The sequence below is a fragment of the Heptranchias perlo genome, chromosome 20 (genome assembly GCF_035084215.1).
Source record: "Heptranchias perlo isolate sHepPer1 chromosome 20, sHepPer1.hap1, whole genome shotgun sequence".
NCBI lineage: Eukaryota > Metazoa > Chordata > Chondrichthyes > Hexanchiformes > Hexanchidae > Heptranchias > Heptranchias perlo.
Genome location: NC_090344.1, coordinates 48,877,600 through 48,901,980, shown reverse-complemented (window position 1 = coordinate 48,901,980; position 24,381 = coordinate 48,877,600). Strand labels below are relative to the sequence as shown.

General features: G+C 44.9%; 1 protein-coding gene across 2 annotated transcripts in view; it reads right to left on the bottom strand.

Annotated features, from left to right (window-relative positions):
* LOC137335827 (PH and SEC7 domain-containing protein 4-like) overlaps positions 1 to 24,381 on the bottom strand; it is a 67,780-nt gene that overhangs the window by 24,793 nt on the left and 18,606 nt on the right. For both annotated transcript variants that reach the window (XM_068001278.1, XM_068001279.1), the window contains exons 3-13: positions 21,548 to 21,659; positions 20,996 to 21,437; positions 16,310 to 16,501; positions 14,106 to 14,186; positions 13,849 to 13,961; positions 12,507 to 12,565; positions 10,992 to 11,081; positions 9,895 to 9,938; positions 7,267 to 7,442; positions 5,331 to 5,401; positions 2,271 to 2,416 (exon numbers count right to left, since the gene is read on the bottom strand). In XM_068001278.1, the coding sequence (XP_067857379.1) occupies positions 2,271 to 2,416; positions 5,331 to 5,401; positions 7,267 to 7,442; positions 9,895 to 9,938; positions 10,992 to 11,081; positions 12,507 to 12,565; positions 13,849 to 13,961; positions 14,106 to 14,186; positions 16,310 to 16,501; positions 20,996 to 21,437; positions 21,548 to 21,659 (1,526 nt within the window). The remainder of the gene's footprint in view (positions 1 to 2,270; positions 2,417 to 5,330; positions 5,402 to 7,266; positions 7,443 to 9,894; positions 9,939 to 10,991; positions 11,082 to 12,506; positions 12,566 to 13,848; positions 13,962 to 14,105; positions 14,187 to 16,309; positions 16,502 to 20,995; positions 21,438 to 21,547; positions 21,660 to 24,381) is intronic.

Genomic DNA, 24,381 nt, shown 5'->3' with positions numbered 1-24,381 from the left:
CCCCTTGGTGCCTTTTGTGTCTAGAAATCTATCTAGCTCCATCTTAAATATATTCAGTGACTTGGCCTCCACAGCCTTCTGTGGTAGAGAATTCCACAGGTTCATTACCCTCTGAGTGAAGAAATTTCTCCTCATCTCAGTCCTAAATGTCCTACCCCGTATCCTGAGACAGTGACCCCTCGTTCTGGACCTCCCCCAGCTAGGGGAAATATCCTCCCTGCATCCAGTCTGTCCAGCCCTGTCAGAATTTTATATGTTTCAATGAGATCGCCTCTCGTTCTTCTAAACTCGAGTGAAGACAGGCCAAATCGACCCAATCTTTCCTCATACCACAGTCCTGACATCCCAGGAATCAGTCTGGTGAACCTTTGCTGCACTCGCTCTGTGGCAAGTATAGTCTTTCTTAGGTAAGGAGACCAAAACTGCACACAATACTCCAGGTGTGGTCTCACCAAGGCCCTGTATAACTGCAGTAAGACATCCTTGCTCCTATACTCAAATCCTCTTGCAATGAAGGCCAATATAGCATTTGCCTTCCTAACTGCTTGCTGCACCTGCATGTTTGCTTTCAGTGACTGATGTACAAAGACACCCAGGTCCCTTTTGTACATCAACATTCCCCGATCTATCACCATTTAAATAATACTCTGACTTTCTGTTTCTCCTTCCGAAGTGGATAACTTCACATTTATCTACATTATACTGCATCTGCCATGTATTTGCCGACTCACTCAACTTGTCTAAATCGCCCCGAAGCCTCTTTGCATCCGACTCACAACTCACAATCTCACCTAGTTTTGTGTCGTCAGCAAACTTGGAAATATTACATTTGGTTCCCTCATCCAAATCATTGGTTTATATTGTGAATAGCTGGGGCCCAAGCACTGATCCCTGCGGTACCCCACAAGTCACCACCTACCACCCCGAAAAAGACCCGTTTATTCCTACTCTCTGTTTCCTGCCTGTTAACCAATTTTCAATCCATGCCAGTATATTACCACCAATCCCATGTGCTTTAATTTTGCACACTAACCTCTTAGGTGGGACTTTATCGAAAACCTTCTGAAAATCCAAATGAACCACGTCCACTGGTTCTCCCTTATCTATTGCGTTGTATTAAGGAGTCACATGCCTTCACCACAGTGGAAGGTGGTCTGGGTGGTGAGAAAGTCCAAGACCCAGATATGCTTTGCCATCTTCCATACGAGTGAAGTAATGGAGCAGTTGTCTGCAGTGCAGTTTGCCACATGCATTGCCTGGATGAGTGCAGCTCCAACAACACTCAAGAAGCTCAACACCATCCAGGACAAAGCAGCCCGCTTGATTGGCACCCCTTCCACCACCCGAAATATTCACTCCCTTCACCACCGGCGCACAGTGGCTGCAGTGTGTACCATCCACAGGATGCACTGCAGCAACTCGCCAAGGCTTCTTCCACAGCACCTCCCAAACCCACGACCTCTACCACCTAGAAGGACAAGAGCAGCAGGCACATGGGAACAACACCACCTGCACGTTCCCCTCCAAGTCACACACCATCCCGACTTGGAAATATATCGCCGTTCCTTTATCGTCGCTGGGTCAAAATCCTGGAACTCCCTTCCTAACAGCACTGTGGGAGAACCATCACCACACGGACTGCAGCGGTTCAAGGCGGCGGCTCACCACCACCTTCTCAAGGGCAATTAGGGATGGGCAATAAATGCCGGCCTCGCCAGCGACGCCCACATCCCATGAACGAATAAAAAAAAGCTGTGACTCAAAGGGTAGGTGATCTGCTGCCAGGCCTCTGTTGCACCAGTGTTGGATGCTCCTTCTGTTTGCTCCTCCCTTACTACTGGGATGTGCCTGGCGTCTACTCGGCATTGTAGCCAAGATTGGGAACTTATTAGGCCAGTTGAATTGAACTAGTGCCCCACCATTCTGCTTTGAACTGTGTTACCTTGTAATTACATTGGTCCTCCACTGAGCAGGGACAGCCTTTGACTGGAATATTTATGAATCACCAGTTTATTTATTGAATATACCATCCCTGCCATTGCAATTCAGAATTACGTGACAAGGCAGCCAGAAAATGAGTTGCTGAACCAGTCATTTGGGAATCGAAAGTCATCTGCCACCTTTGTGTAACTAGCCCTTTTGGAGCCACAGTAATGAGGATAGTGGTTCAGCTGGGTGGTGTGGGAGAGCAGTGCTGCTGACGTGACGTATTGATGCTATTTAACCTCCACTGGTCTTTTATCGTACTGCAGAGTTTGCTTTACACTTACTGAGCCTGGAACAGAAAGATTCGCCAATCTGCGGTCTGTAGACGGAAAACGTGCGGCCGTTTGTTGTATTCAGCGGCTTTGGTGGCCAGTGAGTGATGAATACTAATCGCCTCCTCTGATGACTGCTTGTCAGGTCTGTATTCATCCTGGGGATAGCAATGAGAAAGTGCAATTCATTGTTTCTGGAGCAGTTTGCTTTATCTGATGAAATTGCTTCTAGTGACAGGGAGCACTGAAATTCCGTGCCTTGCGGTTGGAAGACAAGTTGGGAGCACTCTTACCACAGGACCATAACTAGATTGCATCTTCAGGTTCTATCAAATCATACCTAAGACAGACATGCAAATATTGTAGCATGGGGGGAGACACTGACTTTCAGCTGAGCTTTTAAAGTGAGACCCTGAATCTGCCTGACTTCGTCATGATTCCATAGCCCTTCTGGAGCCAGCTGTCGTTCCTTGGCTTGCACTTTCTGAGAAACTGCCAAATCCTTACCCCACCTCTGGTGGCCCTACTCAATCATTGAGATTAATGCAAGTTAATGCAGCACTGTTTCTGAAGCCCAGCCTTCTCTTTGCAGTTGAACATATTGGTGAGTAAAAGATACTGAAGACCAAAGGAGATGAACAGGTCTATAAGCTCATCCCATTGCTTTGCTGAACACCTCCGCTCTGTCCGCAAGCGTGACCCTGGCCTGCTGGTCGCTTGCCATTTTAATTCCCCTTCCCGCTCCTAGTTTGAGCTCTCTGTCCTCGGCCTCTTACACTGTTCCAATGAAGCTCAATGGGAGCTTGAAGCACCTCACCTTTCGATGAGGCATTTTACAACCTTCCGGACTCAATACTGATTTCAATAACTTCAGATCATAACCACTGCTCCCATTTTTTCGGTCAGCTCGTGCTGGTAATGGTTCTGCTGCTGCCATTTACAGCTACTCCTGATCAATCTTTTGTTTCTTAACCTGTCCCATTACCACCCTCCTTGCCTTGCACCATCATCCCTTTTGTCATTTAATCACTTCTGCCCTCTATCCTATCACAGACCCTCCCTTTTGCTCTTTCCTCCCCACCCTCCCCCCTTTCCCTGGCTGTGTACTTGCTCAAAAACTTTAAATTTTTTAACATCCTCCAGTTCTGACGAGAGGTCTTCGACTCTGCTTCTTTCTCCATAGATACTGCCTGACTTGCTGAGCTTCTCCTGCATTTTCTGTTTTTATTGCAGATTTCCAGCATCCGCAGTATTTTGCTTTTGATATAAGTTCATCCCCATGGTCCAACACTACATGAGGAACTTTGGTACAATCAAACTTGTTAAAAATCTTCAGAGTTAAAATATCATAATTTCTCCCTCACTATTTTGTGTAATACAGACCGAGTTCGAATTCTTTTTTATGAATGCACCAGATGTATTCAGTTCCCAATTTTGCTGTGCGCCATCTTTTCTCTGGTGTCCCATGAAGGACACTAGATGGTGCTAACAGAATGCTACAGCACTCGACAGCAGCACAGCACTGAGCACGCTGCATTTCATTTCAGGCAGGAGATGTTGGAAATGCCCAGCTTGAACCAGTCCACGCCGTGAATACTTTCAGCGTTTACGGTGCTGAACTCGTGATCAAAGATTTGGGGGTCGGCTTTAACTTGGAGCAGGTTTCGGGTGGGCAAGCGAAACGCACTCGCTGGCCTAAATTTCAGGCACGGGCGATTTTAACTCCTGGACCTCATTTAAATGAGCGGCTGCCGGCAGGTGAAGGTCGTGTGGCCGAGGGTCACCTGCCGGCTTCCAGGGGGGGGGGGGGGGTGGTGGGGATTGCGGGGCAGGGTTGGCTACAACTTTTCCTTGTTCTGCTCCTCCTGGCCCCAAAGAGAAAGTTTTAGACTTACCAGAAGGGCCATCTGCAGACCTGCTTCTGTCTGGTGGGAGAGCCTTGGGCGGTTTCTCTGCTCGGGCCCCTGTTAAAACTGCATCGGGGTCCCATTGATGTAATAGGAAGCCCGACTTGTGTAAATCTATGGGGCTTCTGCTTGCCTCATCTGCCTGCAAAACCCTGCAGGTTAATATTGGTAACAGTCGGGCTCTGAACAGGTAAGTAACCTGCTCGCTTTTAACAACCCACCTGTCCAGTGTAAACCAGTGGGTAGGGTTCAAATCAACACCTTGAGGTAAGTGATTGTGCACAGCACTGCCTTACACTGGCCTGTGTACTGTTGTATATCAAACAAAGTTGAATTTTTTTTAACATAGAATTCTGTAGCATGTTCAGCACAGAAAAAGGCTATTTGGCCCAACTGGTCTATATCGGCGTTTATGCTCCATACGAGCCTCCTTCCTCCCTACTTCATCTAACCCTATCAGCATATCCTTTTTTTTATTGCATAAACAGGAAAAAATCTCATGCTTGCTCAGCTCAAGGTACATTATGGAATGATTGATTACAAATTGATGGTATTTGTCGATATAGTTTTGTAAATTTGAACGACTGTACTCGTGTATCTCCTTTTTGCTCTTTTTTTCTCTTTCTTTCTGTCTCTCACTGTTCTTTTCCTCCCACCTCCCAGGAGGTTTGGAGCCAGAACTCGGGCTCCGAACTTGTGATCGCCGCAGAAGTGATCTAGCTGTCGATATGAAGTAACTAGTGAGGGCTGGAGCCTGGGTATAATCAGTATGTTTGGGATAATTCAGATGTTCTGCAGTGACAGTTCATGGACAAGTCAACAACTTGCAATCTACATATTGCCTTTAATGTATTTTTTGTTCTCCAAAATAAAAATACTAAATTGTTTGCCCCTTGACTGGGATGGAAGTGACTCCTCCTCTCCAGACTCCACCTCCCTTTAAGGCCATTTTTTCCCCATTGGAGAAGGTAGCAACATTCAGATTGTGGAAGGAAGGAATGGCTGAGGAAAGTGAGGAGTTCCACAGTTGGAAGTTTCTGAGAAAGAATATGTGTTGAGTCTCGATTCCAACACAGCCAGAATGCAGCAAGGGTGAAGAGTATCAATAAAACAGAGAGAAAGGGCTGTGCTGGAGAGAGGTTGGAAGCCAGAGGTGGGAGATTACCTTCAGCAGATAGATGATTGTCCCCTTTAATACAGCATAGAAGGTTTTCCAGCTTCTCTTTCCCCATGGTGCTGTGGAACATAAGAAAGCAAGAATGAGGAATGGCCACTGCTCCCATCCAACTTTTACTGTCTTTTAGGTCCTTTCTTCATCACTCGCCTGCCTAGGTTGCCAACCCTCCAGGATTGTCCTGGAGTCTCCAAGAATAAAAGATTAATCTCCTGGACATTACTGCAAGCAACAGGAGAAAAATTATCGGGGCATTAAGAAAAAAGTGGCTACTGAATCAGAGTCAATCACAGCATTTAAGAGGAAATTAGATAAAACACTTGAAGAAAAACATTAAAGGATATGGGAAAAGAGCAGGAAAATGGGATTAGAGTAGATCGGTCCGATGGGGAACTGGTACAGATGAAATGGGCTAAATGGTTTCTTACGTTGCTGAAATTTCTATGTTTCTGGTCAGTAAAAGAGCTTGGACCCAAAGACCTTCCGAAGACCAAACAACTTTACAGTGACAAGATTTGACTGCATTTGAAGGTTCCTCCCCCTCCTTCTGATAGCTATAGAGAATTCTAAGTTCATATACAGATATTAAAAGTCATTTTTAACGCCTTCTCCAGAGCAGCCCCACAGTACAAATTGTTCCCTGACCAATTTCTTACAGGGCTGTGTCACATTCAGCCTCTGACTAACTTTGTGCAGGGGATCACTCTCTGTCTGCTCGCCCCCGCTCCCGCCATTGCCTCATGAGGCCCAGCTGAGATTGAATGCTCACCCTGCATGTAGTCACCCATGTGAACCCACATCCTTCCTCTGCATGGTGCCGCACATTGATACGTGCTGGTTGTCGTGTCAGCGGTTATGAGAATTCTGAGGTGAACTGGCTTGGCCATCTGCAGCAAAGAGTTCTCAAATTGTTGCTAATTGTAATTGGTGATTTGCTGGTATCTCTGAGGAAGGCCCAGGGGGATAGAGAATTATGTTGCAAATGGAGATGCCTTGCTGCTACAACAGGGATTTGTCTCTTTATGTTTAGGTTGTTGGAGTAATGTGAGACAACCCCACAATGTACAGCGTCAGGTCTGTGCCATACCTAACTTACAGTATGAGGGGGTGGTGCAGTAATTTGGTGCCAATTATGGGAAAGTGTGCATCCTTCTTTCCTCCTCATCCTTTGACCCATTTTGGTCTCTGTGAGCTCTTTGGCTCCCCTAAGCCCCCCACCACCATACATACATACTGCATTCTCTGAACAACTCTCACATCTGCACACACACATGCTCTTGTTTTAGTGGACTCTTTTCCTCCTCCCCCCACCCCCTTCTTCCTCCTGTCTGGTCTCTGAATCTCTCTTGCTTCCCTTCCCCTCCCCCCTCCCCCCACCCCCGTGGTTCATTTGGTAGCCTGTGAGTCAGAAGGTTGTTGGTTCAACTCCCACTCCAGAGACTCGAGCGTACAATCACTCCAGTGCAGTACTGAGGGAGTGCTGCACTGTTGGAGCTGCTGTCTTTCAGGTGAGGTGTTAAATCGAGGCCCTCTCTGCCCTCTCAGGTGGATGAAAAAGATCCCATGGCACTATTCGAAGAAGAGTAGCAGAGTGCTGGCCGATATTATCCCGCAACCAACATCATTAAAAATAACAGATTATTTGGTCATTTATCTCATTGCAGTTTATGGGACTTTGCTGTGCGCAAATTGACTGCCATGTTTCCTACATTGCAACAGTGACTACACTTCAAAATTACTTCATTGGCTGTAAAGTGCTTTGGGACATCTTGAGGTCGTGAAAGATGCTATGTAAATGCAAGTTCTTTCTTTTTTTCATGCATCACTCTCTTTCTTTCCTTCGCTCTCCCTCTCTTAAAGGAGGGAATATAATGGTGTGAAGCCCTGGGATCCCATCAACTGCAAATATAGTAGGGGAATCACTAACTTTTTTTGCCATCAATGTCTGCGTGGACTTTGCGACTCAGAAATCCTTGCTTGTAGGTGGCAGCTTTGTGATCGTGTGGGACTTCCAAGAAGGGGCTGCCTTTGTCTGTGATGCGTATCATGTTGCCAGAATCTTCAGGTATTGGCATGATAGATTTCTGCAGCTCTTCTTCATCTCTGGAATAACAAATGAAAAAGTGGCTGACCTCTGATGCCATCTGCTTTTGTCTGAAGTGTCAGAGTTCTTTATCATTCGGTAAAATGATTTGTTATCACTCAGATCCACCTGGAACCCACCATTTTAACTGGCTCAGGGACTTCGAATGCAAAATGACAGTAACAAATACACACAGAAAGTGTAGAAACTCACCAGACTTGTCATATCATACCATTTACTTTGCCGATTTAACATTTAATTTCCAGATTTAAAATATTCAAAGAGTGTTGAGATAACAAGAGTGGTGATATTATCAGGCACAACTATAACTGATATGTATCCCATACCTGTCACTTGTCTGGTTCTGGATCAGTCTGGCTTTTGAAAGGTGTGTCTGAAAGTTTCTAAATTGTAAACCGAACACCAAAGTCTGATTTTGTTTTAAATAAAAGTTAACCTTTTCCACATACCTTGTAGCCCGTGATGTAGAGATGTTAATTATTGAGGTTCTCAATTCATTTTCATCACCATCAAAATAAACCTCAGAATTTGAGTCATGATCCCACTCCTTACCTCTCTCCTATCCCACCTTCTGCCCTGCTCCTATGCTAATCTCTCATTGGGCTCTGTGTATACCTGATGTCCCTCACTGGGCTCTGTATATACCTGGGGCGCTAAATTGGGCCATGTGGCGCCCATTGTTTCAGCACGACGCGGCCCCCTCGACATCCAAGATGGTGTCTTGGATGCACATGCATATTTCCAGCGTGACGTACACCAGACGCCATTTTGGTATAGGAGTTAGCGCGGGCGCAGATAACGAACGGTGGAATCATGTGAAGTAGGGAGAAAATGGCTTCAGTCAGTGTACAACACTGATTTAAACTGACAGACACTATTTTGGGACTTAACACTCAACTCAAGACATAGTCTTAACCCCGACCATCTGAACGTGTCTTAGAGTGCCTGGAGGACCCCCCACCGGCACTATTTCAAGGGACCATGCAGGATTTACAGGTTAGTGGCTGGATTATTGCTTCTGGCTGCTGAGACATTTGTAACTGTTTTCGGAGGTCTGCTTGAATACGAGGACGCAGGGACATAGCCTAACATTTGGAGCCAGGATGTGCAGGAGCGAAGTTATGAAATGCTTCTACGTGCAAAGGGTGGGAGAAGTTTGGAATTTGGAACAGTCTTCTGCAAACAGCAGTTAATGCTAGCTCAATTGAGAATTCTAAATCTGAGATTGATAGATTTCTGTGAACCAAGGACATTAAGGGATATGGGGCTAAGGCGAATATATGAAGTTAGGTCACAGGTCATAGGCCACCCTGACCTGATCAAATGGTAGAACAGGCTTGAGGGGCAAAATGCCAACACCACTTGCTGCCTCCTGATATGTGCCAGCTTCTCCTGCAAGAAAGTGGGACGTGTGTCTGGGTGATGTGCCTATCATGGTTAAATAGCTGCCAGTGTTTGTGGACTGTGAGTTTTGGGTGGGTGGCTTGCAACGGCGGTAATGTGTAAGGGTGAGAGGGTTGAGTATTGATGGAAAGAGTTTGTTGGTATGTGGGTGATGGGGGGTGTAGTGCATGGAGCAATGGATGCAGCTCGTGGTGTAGTTGGTAGGAGACGCCATTTGACAGTTGACCTCACTCATCTTGACCACTCATGTCAAAGCATTGAACTTCTTCCTGTTCTGCATCCACGTTCATGATGCGGTGCGCCTGGCATTGACTTCATCCTCCACTGCCTCCCACTACCTTTTGGGTATATGTCTGGAGGGCCTCTTGCTTGCCCGCCCCCCCCACCCCTGCGGATATAGGATGTCCCTCCTTCTGGCTACCTCTTGCACCAAGGCATCTGGTGCATCAGCAGAGAACCTTGGTGCACAGAGTCTCAGATCGGCAGATTGGTGAGGTCTGGCATGCAGATTGGAGGATGTGGGATTTCGTGGTGCGGAACCTTTATTCAATGTTTTAACATAACTAATCAGTATGTAAAAATAGGGATGGGACCTGCATCTGTGCTTTATGTGTGCGATGTCTGATCTCCGTGCAGACAGCAGGCTGTTATATTCAGCAAATAACAGGTGCCAGCTACCTTTAAGAGATTTCTAACAGACAGCCTGCCTTTAAGAGATTGGAGCTTCCCCCTGCTGGTGGAAAGTGCGAATTGTATGGAATCCTCGTTCAACGCTGATTTCCAACGCAGATTGCAGGTGAGTCCTCAGGCCTGACAAAAATCTCGTCCTGCCTGCGCAGGGACCATTGGGCGCGGGTTAATAGGGGATCGTGCTACTCCTGCCCAAAAACAGGCCGTATCCAATTTTCCCCCCCTATGTCCCTCACTGGGCTCTGTATATACCTGATGTCTCTTTATAGGCTTTCTGCAGGAAAGTAATTGGAGAGGATCATTTTTATTATGAAAGAGGCAACTCCAGTTTCCGGGAGTATTTTTTTAGCTACTTACATTGCCCATTCCAGCTTCTCGCTTTTTATTGAGTGGTACATAGCCTAGAAAGCAGAAACAGAGAGAGTCTTTGAAAATTGTTCAACAGAGACAGCTGATGACCAGACTGTTCAGAACAAAAAAAAAACATTTTCAGAATTTGACACTGGTTTACATATTACTGCAGTTGTTATATATCCCACTTACACAGAATTAACAGAAGGATATTTTAATATGTGAATCTGTTGTAAAATCCTGCATATTGACAATAGTAGTGTTAAACACAACTGAATCAAGATACTTCTAAGGAGGGGGGAGTAATAGGTATAGTATTTATATTCTGTTTGCTTCTGGGAAGAATTTTTTTTAAAATTAGATTGAAAATACTTTTTTGTGAGTTGCTTGTCTCAGCAGCACCGAACAGCTGCGTATTAACAGATGTAGAAATGTTATAGCTCTTTTGGAGGTTTAAATTACAGCACATTATTGATTTACATTGCAGTGGAAGCAGCTAGCTTATTCACAGATTGTTTTATTTGTTATGCATGTGCCTTGAGAAATCAACATACAGGCTGCCCTTCCCATTTATTTTACTGAAGTAGAAAATCCATATATGCCTAGAAATGACTGTTTGGAATAATATTGCACAAATCCGTAAGCACATTTGTATAACACTGCTTTGTTCGCTGTTTCAATGGAGGTGTTAGCTCATGCCCTAGATTATGCTGGAAATTACTGTTACTGAAAGTCCCCTACTTCTGGCCTCAATCTGTGCTGAATCAACTGGTTTCACCTGGGGCGTTGGTATGTGCTACAGTTCACCTTCGTGCCCCTGGGTGGAGGAGAGTGAAAATCAGCCTGGGCTACTGATCACTATCCGGTTATCCCTGCTGGAAAGTACTCATGTTGGACGTAGAGGGGATCAGGCTTAGCCAACTGGTTTGAATTCCCTGCTAATACTTGAATCAATCTTCGGTTCAATTATGAAGAAGGGCCACTTGGTACCCGGAAGGTAAATGACATTCCTGAAACCATATCCCAGCGAGAGTCAACACCATCAAGTGAGGAGGGGAGAAAATTGTTGGAGAGGGGGAGAAAGAAATAACCTCAGCTGCTACCTTCAGCAAGTCTTTTGGAAAATCCTTCCCGTCATTCATGCCTTCCAAGTTAATAATGAAGTCGTGGCTGGACATACTTTTTCCGATATTCTAAAACAGCGGAAAGACAGCAAGAGAAAACAGTCAGAAGTGCAGCAACAAGATATCCAAAGAGACATCATCTCTCTCCCAGGCCTGGCCTCAGGATTAACCGTAAAAGTGAAGTCCTGTGCTGATTTTTAGAGTCCTGATGCAATGGGTGCAGCCATTTCAAGTAAAGTTATCTTATCCTGAAACATAGACGAGTGGGTTATGGCTACACGCTTTATTGATTATCTAGTCTCTGATTTTCAAGCACAACAAATGTGATCTAATTGAGTATTATGCGCAATGTCAGTCCCATTCTGTGCTGCCTCAGCTGACCTCAACCAAGATAGCAGTAAAAAGGCTACAATTGGCCTCACAGACCCTGAGATAAAGAGGAGCAAAATAGAGCAGGCTACCAGCTCCTGATTACTATCCAGTGACTTCTGCTGGAAAGTGCACACATGTGGATGTCAGGGGTGGTCAGGATTGTGCTCTGAATAGCTTGCTGACACTCACTGTCAAGAGAACAAAATTGGAACTTAACAACAGGATGCATTTCACTCCCTTGGAGGCTTGTGTGATATAATCTTAAAAGAAACATGCAGTGTACGCATAGCTGTCACAAAGGTTAGACTGCTTATAATATTGTCTCCCATCTTCAGCACAACTTACCCTGCTCTCTAATATAAGCTGTTTGGCTTTGATGCGCACACAATCTAACCGGTTGTCAGTGTACATGTGCAAGAGTGAATGAATCTGCAAGGGTTGTTGCCTTTTGGCCAGTTCAAACAACCCAACGAGGGAAAAGCATTTCTGAAAAAAGCTGTACGCATGTGTGAGAACAAACCCAATGCGGCATGCACAGAACAGTCGACTCACACATTTGCAAACACAAAACAGATTCACTTATACATACACATGGGCTTTTAGCTCTCGGTTCAACAGTTGGAAACCAGGTACCGTGTTTGCGGACTTTGTTACACTGCCCCATTCTCAGTTATGTGCTGCTGTGGTATTTTGTACTTGCTATAAAAATAATAGCCAGCTACACTACACCATGTTTCCATAGATAGAATCATAGAATCATAGAAGTTACAACATGGAAACAGGCCCTTCGGCCCAACATGTCCATGCCGCCCAGTTTATACCACTAAGCTAGTCCCAATTGCCTGCACTTGGCCCATATCCCTCTATACCCATCTTACCCATGTAACTGTCCAAATGCTTTTTAAAAGACAAAATTGTACCCGCCTCTACTACTGCCTCTGGCAGCTCGTTCCAGACACTCACCACCCTTTGAGTGAAAAAATTGCCCCTCTGGACCCTTTTGTATCTCTCCCCTCTCACCTTAAATCTATGCCCCCTCGTTATAGACTCCCCTACCTTTGGGAAAAGATTTGTGTAATTCACTCTCACGTACAACTGTAACCTGGTCTCCAGAAAACTTACCTGGCCATGAAGATCTGTGTTTAAAAGCATGAGTGCACAGGTCATAGTGTGAACGGCATCTACAAAGGACAAAGGACAGAAGGGACAAGGTCAGACAGGCTCTATTTTTGCTTTTTAGTTTCATTATTCTTTTTAATTCCAGGTTTAAATGTGATATAGTTGGAAGCCCAAACAATTGGCCAATTGGTTAGTCGATTGTTTAATTTGCTGGCACTGTCCTTTCACCTCTGGAATGTATATAGAGTGAATTAAAGCTTTTTCTGATGGGGAATTGGATGGTACAATGTCTTTGAACACTGACCCTTTTCCTGCTGAGACCCGGTGGCGGTGGAAATTGGTTTGCGCCATCAAGGCCAGTGAGAACTAGGTGTGGGGAACAATCCCTGCGCTGGAACAGGTAAGCCCGAGGCCTGATCGATATTGGGTCTCGGGCCTCACGTTAGTAAGACTGGCAATCTGCGGAGTCCTATCACCCGTCCCCAGGCAGCTCGCCAGAGATGCAAGGATGAATGTTGGGCCGCTGCAAGGCCAGAAGCAGCCCCAGGTAGGTTCTGGGGGGGGGGGGGGTGTTGGCGGGGAAAGATGATTGGGAGGGGGCTGGCATCGGCCCATGGCATTGGTGTGGAGGCAGGAGAAGCACTCCTGCGTCTTCTGGCTCCACTTTAGATAAGTTTTAAAAGAAAAAGTTTGAAGCCAAAATAATATCTCGACATCGGCGGCTTTCAGTGGTCCCTTTAAGGACTGCTGACAAGGTCACTGTGGAACTGCAAAAACTAGTCGGAGCTTGCGTGGAGCAAATTCCACCTCGCTGTTGACCTAATTGAGAAAGGGGTCCTAAAACTGGCATTAGGCCCCTTATTAGCATGTTCAAGGGACCTGAGGCTTGTTTTAAGTTGACGCCAGGGACATCTCTACAGCCAAACCAATATAGCGCCGATGTGTTTCCGACGCTGTTCAGGAAGTCGGCCCCCTAAATTAGACCTCTGCGCCCCCATTTCCTGGAAAACTGTCGCAACAAGGTGCAAATTTTGTACCCCCGGTGTCTCTTTGGTTTTGTATAATTCAAGTAGCTACAATTTAAAAAGGGGGCTTCTCTTTTTGCTACGAACAAAATGGTGGACTAGAGACATGTCTGCTGTCTTTAATTTAGGTGAGCAAGAATTCCTTTTGATGACTGACAGCATATTGAAAATATTAACTGAAGGGGCATTTGTCAGACAAATACATCATTTCAATTTGCGGTCGGGTGGAAAATGCCATCAGGAAAACAACTCTTCATATCAACGTGCATTGAAGGAACTCTTTGCTTTAAAGTGAGGATCGCCTGCCTATCCTTGCATACCTCTGCTGTGAATGATATCCGGATTACACTGGTGGAAACGGCTGGAGAAGTGATTCAACACTCGTTCCCGTTCCTGAGTCTCTCCAGTCAGTACAAATGCCATTAGGAATTTTCTGCAGTCACAAAGGTCAGGGTCAGAAAGATGCCCACCAATCCTAGCATCAATAATTTATTTAAACTATTTAAAAATCTTTTTTTTCCCACAAAATGGTGTTTCAACAATAACAAACTCAAAAGATATCCCAGACCCATCCTACCTTAGAGACTGGTCAAGGGTCATGTCTCTGAAGTCAAATAATTTCAGGTACTCCTCAGCCACCACCTGACTGAATTCATTACTAAAACATGAAAAAGGAGAGAAAACAAAATTGAAAAGACTAGATCAGCTTATTCCAGCTAACGTGGGCTAGCTTGGTAGTCTTGTAATATTCGTTAATAATAGTTTGGCCAAAGGACATTTGTGCACAGCAGCCTTAGAAATGACAGTTTGCAATATTAGCGTAGAATGATGAACACATTTGTGTAACATTCCTCTGTCCGATATCCTAATGGAGATATTAACCTATTTATTCGAGCAGGTTAACAACTCCATGAAACTAGCGGACAGAGGAATGATACACGAACATGTTAAGAATTTGTACCCTATCATCACAAACAGGCTCTTAAGTGTTCCAATAACTTGGCTTTTAATGTATTGAGAATTACTTATTGTACCTTCTGCACAATTTTAGATAAATTCCTTCATACAAGGGACCTCTGTCATCTGCAGGAGATATTGAGGTTATTAATGCAATATTAATTACCTGCGGCTAATATTTATGTAGCAATTGGAAACAATACTTGGACCTTATGAACAGTGTGATGGCTAAAGTGACATGATTAGGACAGATATAATCAGATAACATTACACATTTGACTCCCTGCGACCTGTTCATGCACCAGTGCTCAAACCCCTGGTAAAATTACGAAACACAAAAATTGCATGGAGCTTGGAGATAAAGGCACCTTGTTGACTGTAAGGTTGATTACACAGGATCAGAAGGCTCAGTAAGTTCTATCACCATATTCGAGAAAAGAGATGCATATACGCACAATGAGAAAAGGATAGTAACAAAAATGGTGAATTTGAGCCTGGAGTGATTTACATTTTAGTGAAATTATAATTTCAGTTCCTATTCACGAGATAAAAGTGACTCAAGTATTTGAAAGACCTCAGCCAGTGGTTGCTAAAAGTGCACTGCACACTGTTAGGAGTCAGCGATCAGCTCTCTTATCAGTGTCATTGTGCAGTGCACTTTAGGAACCATTGGCTGAGATTATCTGACAACCACCAAGAACTTGTCACAAAATGCTATGTATGTCAAGCCTAAATCAGAGCATAATTACTTTCAGTCTGAATATCTAATGGTCCGTGCTCTAACTTTTCATTCATCCTTTAAATTGGCTCACTTGTGACCTGATTCTTTATCAGACAGGACATAAATCGAATGCAGAATGAATAAGTCTCCAACAGAATTAATGCCACTTCTGATCCTGAGCCAGTAAGACATTTTCTCTCCTTCCAATTTTCTCTCCATCCCCATCTTTCCTGAAAGCGTTAATTCCTTGTTGGGGTTCAGGGTCAATCCAGCACTTCCAGCATGGAGTTGCACTTGCATTTGGGATTTCCCACAATGCGTTCCCTGTAAATGTGCCTCCCTGTTGGGAGTGAGGGATCTTGGAGTCTGCCTCCTGGTTCCATGGGCGAAGTGTGCCCTCTGGTATCTCACCCCAGTGGCAGATCTTCATGTACAACCAAGGCAGTGAATGTCAACAGACTTTTCAACCATAGAGCGTATCACTGCCAACCCTAGTAAGTGGGTTAACCAAACCCGCCCCCCCCCCCCCCACACACTAAAAACTATGAACTGTTAGATTAAAAAATGCCAAGCCTGATACTATCCCCACACACAGTGGTCAATGGTTAGCGATTGGGAGATTTAAGGTCTCACGCCCATTAGTTTGAGACCCATTTTAGCACTTCGACCGGCACTCTGGCTGAGATCAGCTAATTCAGCACCAATGAGGGATGGAAACTGGAAACATTCTGGCCTGTGTGGCTCAGTTATTGACTAGATAAGAGTAAACTTTACAATTTAACACTCCTGGCACAGATCTTTGTTTGACCAGAGTGCACAGCAGGACTTTGGTTGCCGAGGTCAATGTGACCACTGATGACACAATAGAAGTAGAATGTGGAATGGATAAGCAATCTCCTACAGAGCTGAGCCCACCTCTGACTGTGAGCTCCTAATTTAGTTGGTCTTTTGATACTGGCAGTAGAATGAATCCTTTATAGGGTTGGATTGCATACACTCACAGATAAACAGCCTGTTTCTTAGTTTATTTCTCTTCTCTGCCTTTTTTCTAATTCTGTAAGAAACAAAATACAGGCAGGAAAGCTACTGTCCAATAGACCTACTTCTTATTTAGGTAGGGTGCAACATCTGTCCGCTTAAATCCATCCAGATTGTAAAGCTTGCGAGCCAGCCTAGTGGCAACTTCTCGATCTGGTTTGTTCCCATTAGCCAGTAGAATTTTAAGGTCTGTTGTTTCCGCAGCGATACCGGTTTCTGGCTCAGTTTCAGGTTGTGCTTCAGTCTGAATGACATCACTATATCAAGACAAATAAAACAACAGCTTTGTTAAGAACATAAAACCCTGTAATTCTGTGGGCGTTCTCCCCGTCTCCCACCATATTTCCGGCAGGAGACTGCGAAAACCCCCAAGGAATATCAGGGCCATAAGTGTTTTGGGAACAGGAAAAGGCCATTAGGCCCAGCAAACCCATCCCCTTTTGATATATCAACCCCACCTGCCCACCTTTTTTTCCTTAATAAGCCTTAATACCATCTCTCCCCAGTAACACATCTAATTATCTATTCGATCTATTTATACTGTGTGCTTCACTTGTGTTCTCATTTGTATATTTTTGCACCCTTCTTTCAGGTTTAGTCTCATTGTTTATCCTTCTGCAGCTTGGAGCTTGGGAAAATGGATCACGTAATCCCATCCGCCACCATCTTCCCCACCAGTGCCAGTATCATGCAGTATAACTGAGTGGAGGTCGCCCAGAATTGGTCCAATTTAAATTGGCATGTAGCACATGGCAGAGGAAGAGGCAGGGACTTCCTGAGTTGATATCCTAATTATTATTGAGCCTTTAACATGATTCTCACTTCTCTGGTTTCAGATCTCTGCACCACATTGGCTCGACCTCCATTAGACACTGAGGGTGGTCCCCCTGCTGATAGCGAAACTCCATTTAGCAAAGAGAGCTAAGAGTCACTTATCTGCAATGCGGATCCATAACCACAGTGGAGCTAAGTGAGTGCCTTAACTACTACACTTGTAGGCTTTGAAGGTCTCTGCTGTTTTGCATTTTACTTGTTAAACATGTGATTTATGAAAATTACTCAACTTATACACAGAAAACCAATCACTATCATTATAATTCAGTCTTAAATATTTTAAGGACAGTGGACCCTTAAACAGACAATCACTTGGAGCACTGACATACTCCTGCTCTAGGTACAGTCATTCCTGGTACTGCACTGTCAGATGGATATGCTGCTGCTTCGATTGCAAGGCTGGAGGCAGTGGCACTGAGCTGGTTTTTATTTTTGTGGGAGGAAATACGTTTTTTTTGTGTGCTGCTAATTCACTTCAGCCGCTTCTTAGTGTACAATTCATATTGTAGAACTGTTTCAAGAGGATATTATAAAACTGTTTCAAGAGGAAGTGGTTCTGCATTAGCAGAGACTGTCGGTGATATATAATACACCCTGTTTATATTGTGGGGTAGATTCCATAGCACCAAGTGAACAGCTGCACTTGTGCAAGCTTGCACAGGTAGACCTGTTTGAGTGTCATGGCTTCACTTGCGGCCACCAGTTGACCGAGGAAAGTGCAGTCGATTATGACGAGGAAACCTCATTGCTGGCCTGTTGGTTGAGCACCCAACTCGCTGGCAGCAAGAAAAATGGGAGTAAGGTAAAAATAGCACGACCTCCGGCACAAGCACGTGTTGGTGAACATGCACCTTGTAAGAATGTTAAAGACACGTGGTAGCGACCGATGCATATATTAAGGTTCTTGTGCTCAATCACCAGGATGATGGCCACAAAGTGGGGTACAGAGGGGATGATTGGACAAGCAGCAGAACATCCTGGTGTTAATATGGCAACAGATGGGCTGGCAAAAGACACAGTTGCTGCAAGCTTGGGAAGTCCAGGCTTTTTTAAACCCACGGCCAGGTTCTTACACGGTATGCAATATGACCCATTGGCAGAGGTGGGATCACACCTTGCTGAATGACTCGGGTAGAACAGGGAATGTGTAGTAGGCCTGACCTAAGACAGAATATAATTTTCATAAAATTCAATCAAAAAGTAAATCACATTAGAGGGATAAAACAAAAAAAAGTGCTCGCAACTCACAGCAGGTCTATCAGCGTCTATAAAGAGGAAAGACAGGTTAACGTCCTGGGCACAGACTCTTCGTCAGAAGCCTGTTAGATTCCAAAAGGTAGAATTGGCTTCTGATAAAAGGTTTACACCTGAACCATTAGCTCGGCCTCTCTCTTTACAGGTGCTCATCAACCTTATATCTCGACATTAAGGAAAAGACAAGTGACAAAAATTACCGCCGCAGAAGGAAGACATGATGGGCTGGATTCTCCTTCGGGGCAGGTTCACAGCCGGAGATGGGGTGTGGGCATGTCTATTGCCCGCTCTTTCGACTCTCACCATGACCACCGATCCATTTCCCTGGGTTGTGGCTCATTAATTATGCAGGGTGGGCTCCGAGTGGGGTCCCAGTCTTACAGGAGTCCATTGCAGCTAAGCAGATCCCACTCCAGCACCTCAGTGAGAAGGAGGGGATATCTTAAATGGGCAGAAGTGCCCCAACATCTTTCTTTTCAGTTTAAATAAAAGAGGCTCTTGCTGAACCATCTGCAGGTAAGAGGCTTGCAGGCACTCTCCCTCCAACATTGGCAATAGCAGGCTTGTCGCTGCTGCCTCAGGGTGTACTGCCACCACTGTCCTAGCTGTCCCAGGGGTCCAAGGAATTAAAGTAGGAGGCAGGAAAATCAGCCGGTTTCCTGTGTCCCGTGGCCCTGCCGTCATCTAATTGTGGTGGGACAGTCAAGGATCAGGAGGCCAAGTTCATTGCTGGGGGGAGTGGGGGGCGGGGGGAATTTCCTGTGGTGCTGGCAGGGTCGGGGATCAGGCGGTGGGTTCTCCTGCTCCTCTTCCCTTCATTTTCTGCTGCTATTTCACACTAAGGAACAGCTCAGACCACCTTTAGTTATTCCCAATCGTAAATGGGAATCAGACTAATTCCATTAACAGCCCAGTAGTGGAGCATGTCAAGGACAGGATAATACTGGGATCCAAGGCAGAAATCAGTTGATTAATTTCGTTCCCCCCCACTCCCCACTTCAGCTAAAATGGATGGAGATAAATAGGGTAAATATAAAATGAGTCCTGATATTAACCAATATGATCTTAGCAGATTTTCACTCATTATCACAGATATTTTTGACAAGTTTTTCAAGACATTCAGGATTTTAGTGCATTGGAAAAATAATAAATGACAAGAGGTAAAGGAAACAGAATAATAAATGCACAAACCAGTAGCAACTCTTTACTAATTGTCCACCTGACTACTTCTGCTAAACTGTTCCCTTTCCAAATCTGCAGCCTACTAAGCTTTATGTGGGCTGACTCACTGGTAGGGTACATTTTAAAATCAGTCAGCTTTCTTTTCTCCTCCTGTTTCATTCCCTCTGCCTCTCTTAAAGGTGTTGATGTTTGCTAGGATATGCTTTAATGGGCACCTAATGCCTTTTGCTACCGCATCAAATGCCCATTCTTCATTTATAAAAGTGAAAGTGAGAATAGACAGGTTGTTCGATCAAGGGGGCATTGCAGCCAAGCCTTGTTCATCTACACTCACACGCACACGCACACTCACGCACTCACATGCACTCAATTAACTAACTCTGCAGAGACTGGGACTCAACGACTCACTAGCTTAACCAGCTCAGCTGTGGGAGGAGGCAGTTAAGATCATTTAGCTTTTAAAAGAGAAATGATCAGGATGACTAGCTACAGAACGGTACAAGGTATTGTTATCTTGCCAAAGATTTAGCATCCTATTAAAGGTTGAGAGCAGGGATATTTGAACTGTAAACAATAAATTTATAAAACAGAAATTCGATACAGAAAGCAATGACAGAGCAAATTTGCATTTGGGCTTATAATTGCAAGAGACTCCTGTCATCGAACCTGCTCCTCACAATATCTTCTGTCTATTATACAAACTCTGTTGACCTAATAACAAGGCTTATTGCATATATGGTGAGTGGATAACAATTTCTCTCGTAGAATCATACAAAGGTTACAGCAGGGAAGGAGGCCATTCAGCCCATCGAGTCTGTGCTGGCTCTATCCAGCTAGTCCCATTCCCCTGCCCTATCTCCTAGCCCTGCAAATTTTTTCCTTTCAAGTACTTATCCAGTTCCCTTTTGAAGGCCATGATTAAATCTGCCTCCACCACCACCTCGGGCAGTGCATTCCAGATCCTAACCACTCGCTGTGTAAAAAAGTTTTTCCTCATGTCACCTGAAATCTATGTCCTCTGGTCCTTGATCCTTCCGCCAATGGGAACAGTTTCTCTCTATCTACTCTGTCTAGACCCTTCATGATTTTGAACATCTCTATCAAATCTCCTCGCAACCGTCTCTGCTCCAAGAACAACCCCAACTTCTCCAGTCTATCCACGTAATTAAAGTCCCTCATCCCTGGAATCTTTCTAGTAAATCTCTTCTGCACCCTCTCTAAGACCTTCACATCTTTCCTAAAGTGCGGTCCCAGAACTGGACACAATACTCCAGTTGTGGCCGAACCAGTGTTTTATAAAGGTTCATCATGACTTCCATACTTTTGTACTTTATGCCTCTATTTATAAAGCCCAGGATCCCGTATGCTTTCATATTAAGAAGTAATTATCCAACATTGCTGAGTGCCTTTATGGGCAGAATGGCAGATGAGGTTTACATCAATATCCGAAAATAAGTTAGCTATATTTTGAGTTTCCTTACTTTTCTGCTAGGACTTCTGTGATTTCTTCATTTTCCTCTATTTCCTGTTCTAGAAACGATTCATTCAATTCCAGTTCTTCTACTTTTTTATCGTCATTATCACATGTGCAGTTGATTGGGACTTTGTTTCCTGTCATAGTGCATTCTGCTGTATCTTGCTCCTGTACCAAGTACAAAGCCATGTGACTGTCCATATTTCTGCTCCATGTCTCACTGTTAGCCATAACAGGGGGCTGGTTTGTTTCCTGGCAACCGCAGAGTAACAGTTCTGTGTATTCTGAATTCCGCATCTGGCAGGTTTCCTGCGGATCAACAGAGGCACCCAAGTTTTGGCAGGCACCACCATCACGTTCCCTGAGAATCTCTCTCACCAAAGGATCCTGACTGCCAAAGAACAGAAGTGCTCCAGACGCTGGGGTGTTGTGTGTGTTCTGGACGATCTCTTTTGTATGCGGAGAGCAGAGAGAAATGATTAGAGGCAGCAGGGGAGATCAGGGACTCTGAAAAGTGGTCAGATTGAAAAACAAGAACCAGTGAGAGGCAGCCACTTACCTGCTGCTGATGCACTCTCTGGGCTGCAAAAACTGGATAGGGATTCCTCGCTGATCAATGCTTTCAGATCGTTGGAAGACGGCTGATTTTCAAAGGAAAAACAGACAGTGCCCTGTGGCAAGAGAAATGGATCATCAGTTACATGTGAACAGCTTTTATCTGTGACTTTGAGGAACCTCGAGGATCCTCTACTGTGACACTTTGCTGGTGTTTCTGTAGCAACACCTTGATGCATGTTTTCCTTATGGAAACTACTATTTATGTAAAGGGTGAGCTGTCATCTTGCTTAAAAATTCAGTGAAGGCTGTCCCTGATGATACAACTAGCTTAGCCAGATTTTAGCTGAGCCTGGAAGACCTGGAAGATCCCAGGTTTGATGCTCAGCCTGTGTCTGGTGATGGTAGAGATACGTTAAGTGTCCTGAGCACCCCTTTGGCTGAGGAGAAGCAAAAGCAGCCAGGGTTCCCACTTTTCTGCAGGCTCGAGGGGCTGATTGGCCTACACCTGCTCCTATTTCTTATGTTCTTGTGTTTTGATCCATTGACTCCTGCTGAAATGTACCTGTGTCTGGACTTGGGGTGAAGAAAGGATTGTGCTTGGCAGTGATACCCTCCATGGGGGAATAGTCACTCACTATCTAGACCGACACTGGAAGAATGAGCATTTGGGAAAGTTATTGGAGTTAATAGCTTCAGGAGAGGATGTGGGGAGTCAAATTAGTACCCAGTCAGGAGCAGTTTTATGCTGGTTTGCGGCTGTGCAAAGTCATTTCACACTGAACCTGTACGACTTATCCGAGAAAGGAAACTTTCATTCCATGTCTTGACCGAATTTGAACTCAGAACTCAGAGCTGAAAGGTCAGAGTCTTACCGAGCACACAGTCCCGTCCCCCAAATCGTTATTGGGATGAAATCACACTGCAATTTTAGTGTCTCTGCACGTAACACGTTCAAGTTAAATTCCTTTGTTCATCATTGTAACCCAGGTTAGGAACACATTTAAGAATTTGTCACATTGACATTGCATAGTGGGATTTCACCACAAATGTTGATACTGACAAGGTTTTTGGAGTTTCCTAATCCAACATTGTTCTTGCAGATGATGTTCATTGAACCCCCTAGTTTTATAATCCATACATACCTAAGACAGTTAGTTGAAATTTTTGGACTTAATAGATGAAGTTCGTAATTGGTTTGGAGAATGTACGTGTTTGGTGGATTTTAACTCGGAGCGAATTTCCGAGGGAAAACAGCTCCGGCGAGTTGTTTTTCCACCCGACAGAGGCAGCAGGAGGTCGCGGCGATTTTAACCGTTGGGCCCCAATTAAATGCCACCTATAAAAACCGACATAAAGAGGGATGATGTGGAGATGCCGGTGATGGACTGGGGTTGACAATTGTAAACAATTTTACAACACCAAGTTATAGTCCAGCAATTTTATTTTAAATTCACAAGCTTTCGGAGATTTTCTCCTTCCTCAGGCAAATGTTTTTCATTTGCCTGAGGAAGGAGAAAATCTCCGAAAGCTTGTGAATTTAAAATAAAATTGCTGGACTATAACTTGGTGTTGTAAAATTGTTTACAAAAGACATAAAGAGGGTGCAGGGCGGCCCTTGGCTTCCAGGTAAGTGGTGAAGAGGGGGTGCCGGGTGGGTCTCAATGGCGGCGGGAGGGCAGGGGAAGGATGGTGGTTGCAACTTTCCTTGTGGGGTCCGGAGGAGGTCGGGTTCTTCTGGCCCCATAAAGGAAAGTTTTAGAATTATCAGAAGGGCCTCTTCTGTCTTCAGACCATTTGCAGACCTGCATCTGTCTGGTGGGAGAGCCGTGAGCGGCTTTTCCGCTCAGGGCCCCGTTAAAACTGCATCAGGGCCCCATTGACGTAATAGGAACCCCAACTTGTGTAAACTTATGAGCTTCCCCCCCTGCTTTCGGTGTGCACCATGTCCACCTGTAAAACCGTGCAGGTTAATATCGGAAATGGTCAGGATCTGAGTGGGTAAGTAACCTGCTCGTTTATAACTGCCCACCTGCCCGGCTTCTGCCAACCCCAATAGTTGAGTTCAGGTGTTCATATCAAGACTGTATAAAACACTGGAAAGCACAGTGGGAGGAATATTTGTTTGACGCCCACTGATATCATCCATATCATCAATGAGTAGGCAGAGAGCAGAGAACTACAGTGCCAATTGCCTAGTCAGGGGATGGGGAGTTTCACCAGGCATCATTTATCTTCGTGTTCTCCCCTGCTTCCCCCGTCCCTCCCGCCCACTGACTCCCCGCCAACCCACTCCTGTGCAATGCTACTTTTAAACTGGTCGTTTAAAAAGAGTTTATTTTATTTTCAGGAACGCAGGTGACAACCAAGCCACAATGCACGACACCACCCAAACTGAAAAGAGTGGATGAGCTGAGGTTAGTCAGGAAGTAGTGATTCATTTTCTTAATCTTCACATTTACAACAATCCACGTTACTGCCTGATTGCATGCAGTTGTTTTCAGTGTGGAACCATAGATTGGGAATGCAGCCTATTTGGCAAAGGATGGTAATTTCAGATGATTTCAGTTGTTGGTTGGGCCTAGCACAGCTGCCATTATTAACAGCTTTTCTCATAAGGGGGCCTGGGTGATGCAGTAAGTTAGACACTTGCTTTTCACCTCTGGGTCCTGGGTTCAAATTCAGCCCAGATTGATCATGAAAGTCTTCTCCGTCTGCTGCTTCTAAGTAAACTTGTGAAGTAAATTTGGTCAACCTCGAACCAATTCCTTGTGATCATGGACCTACAGTGCAAACTGTCCACAATTCAGCACTAAGTGGCACCAAATTGGCATTCTC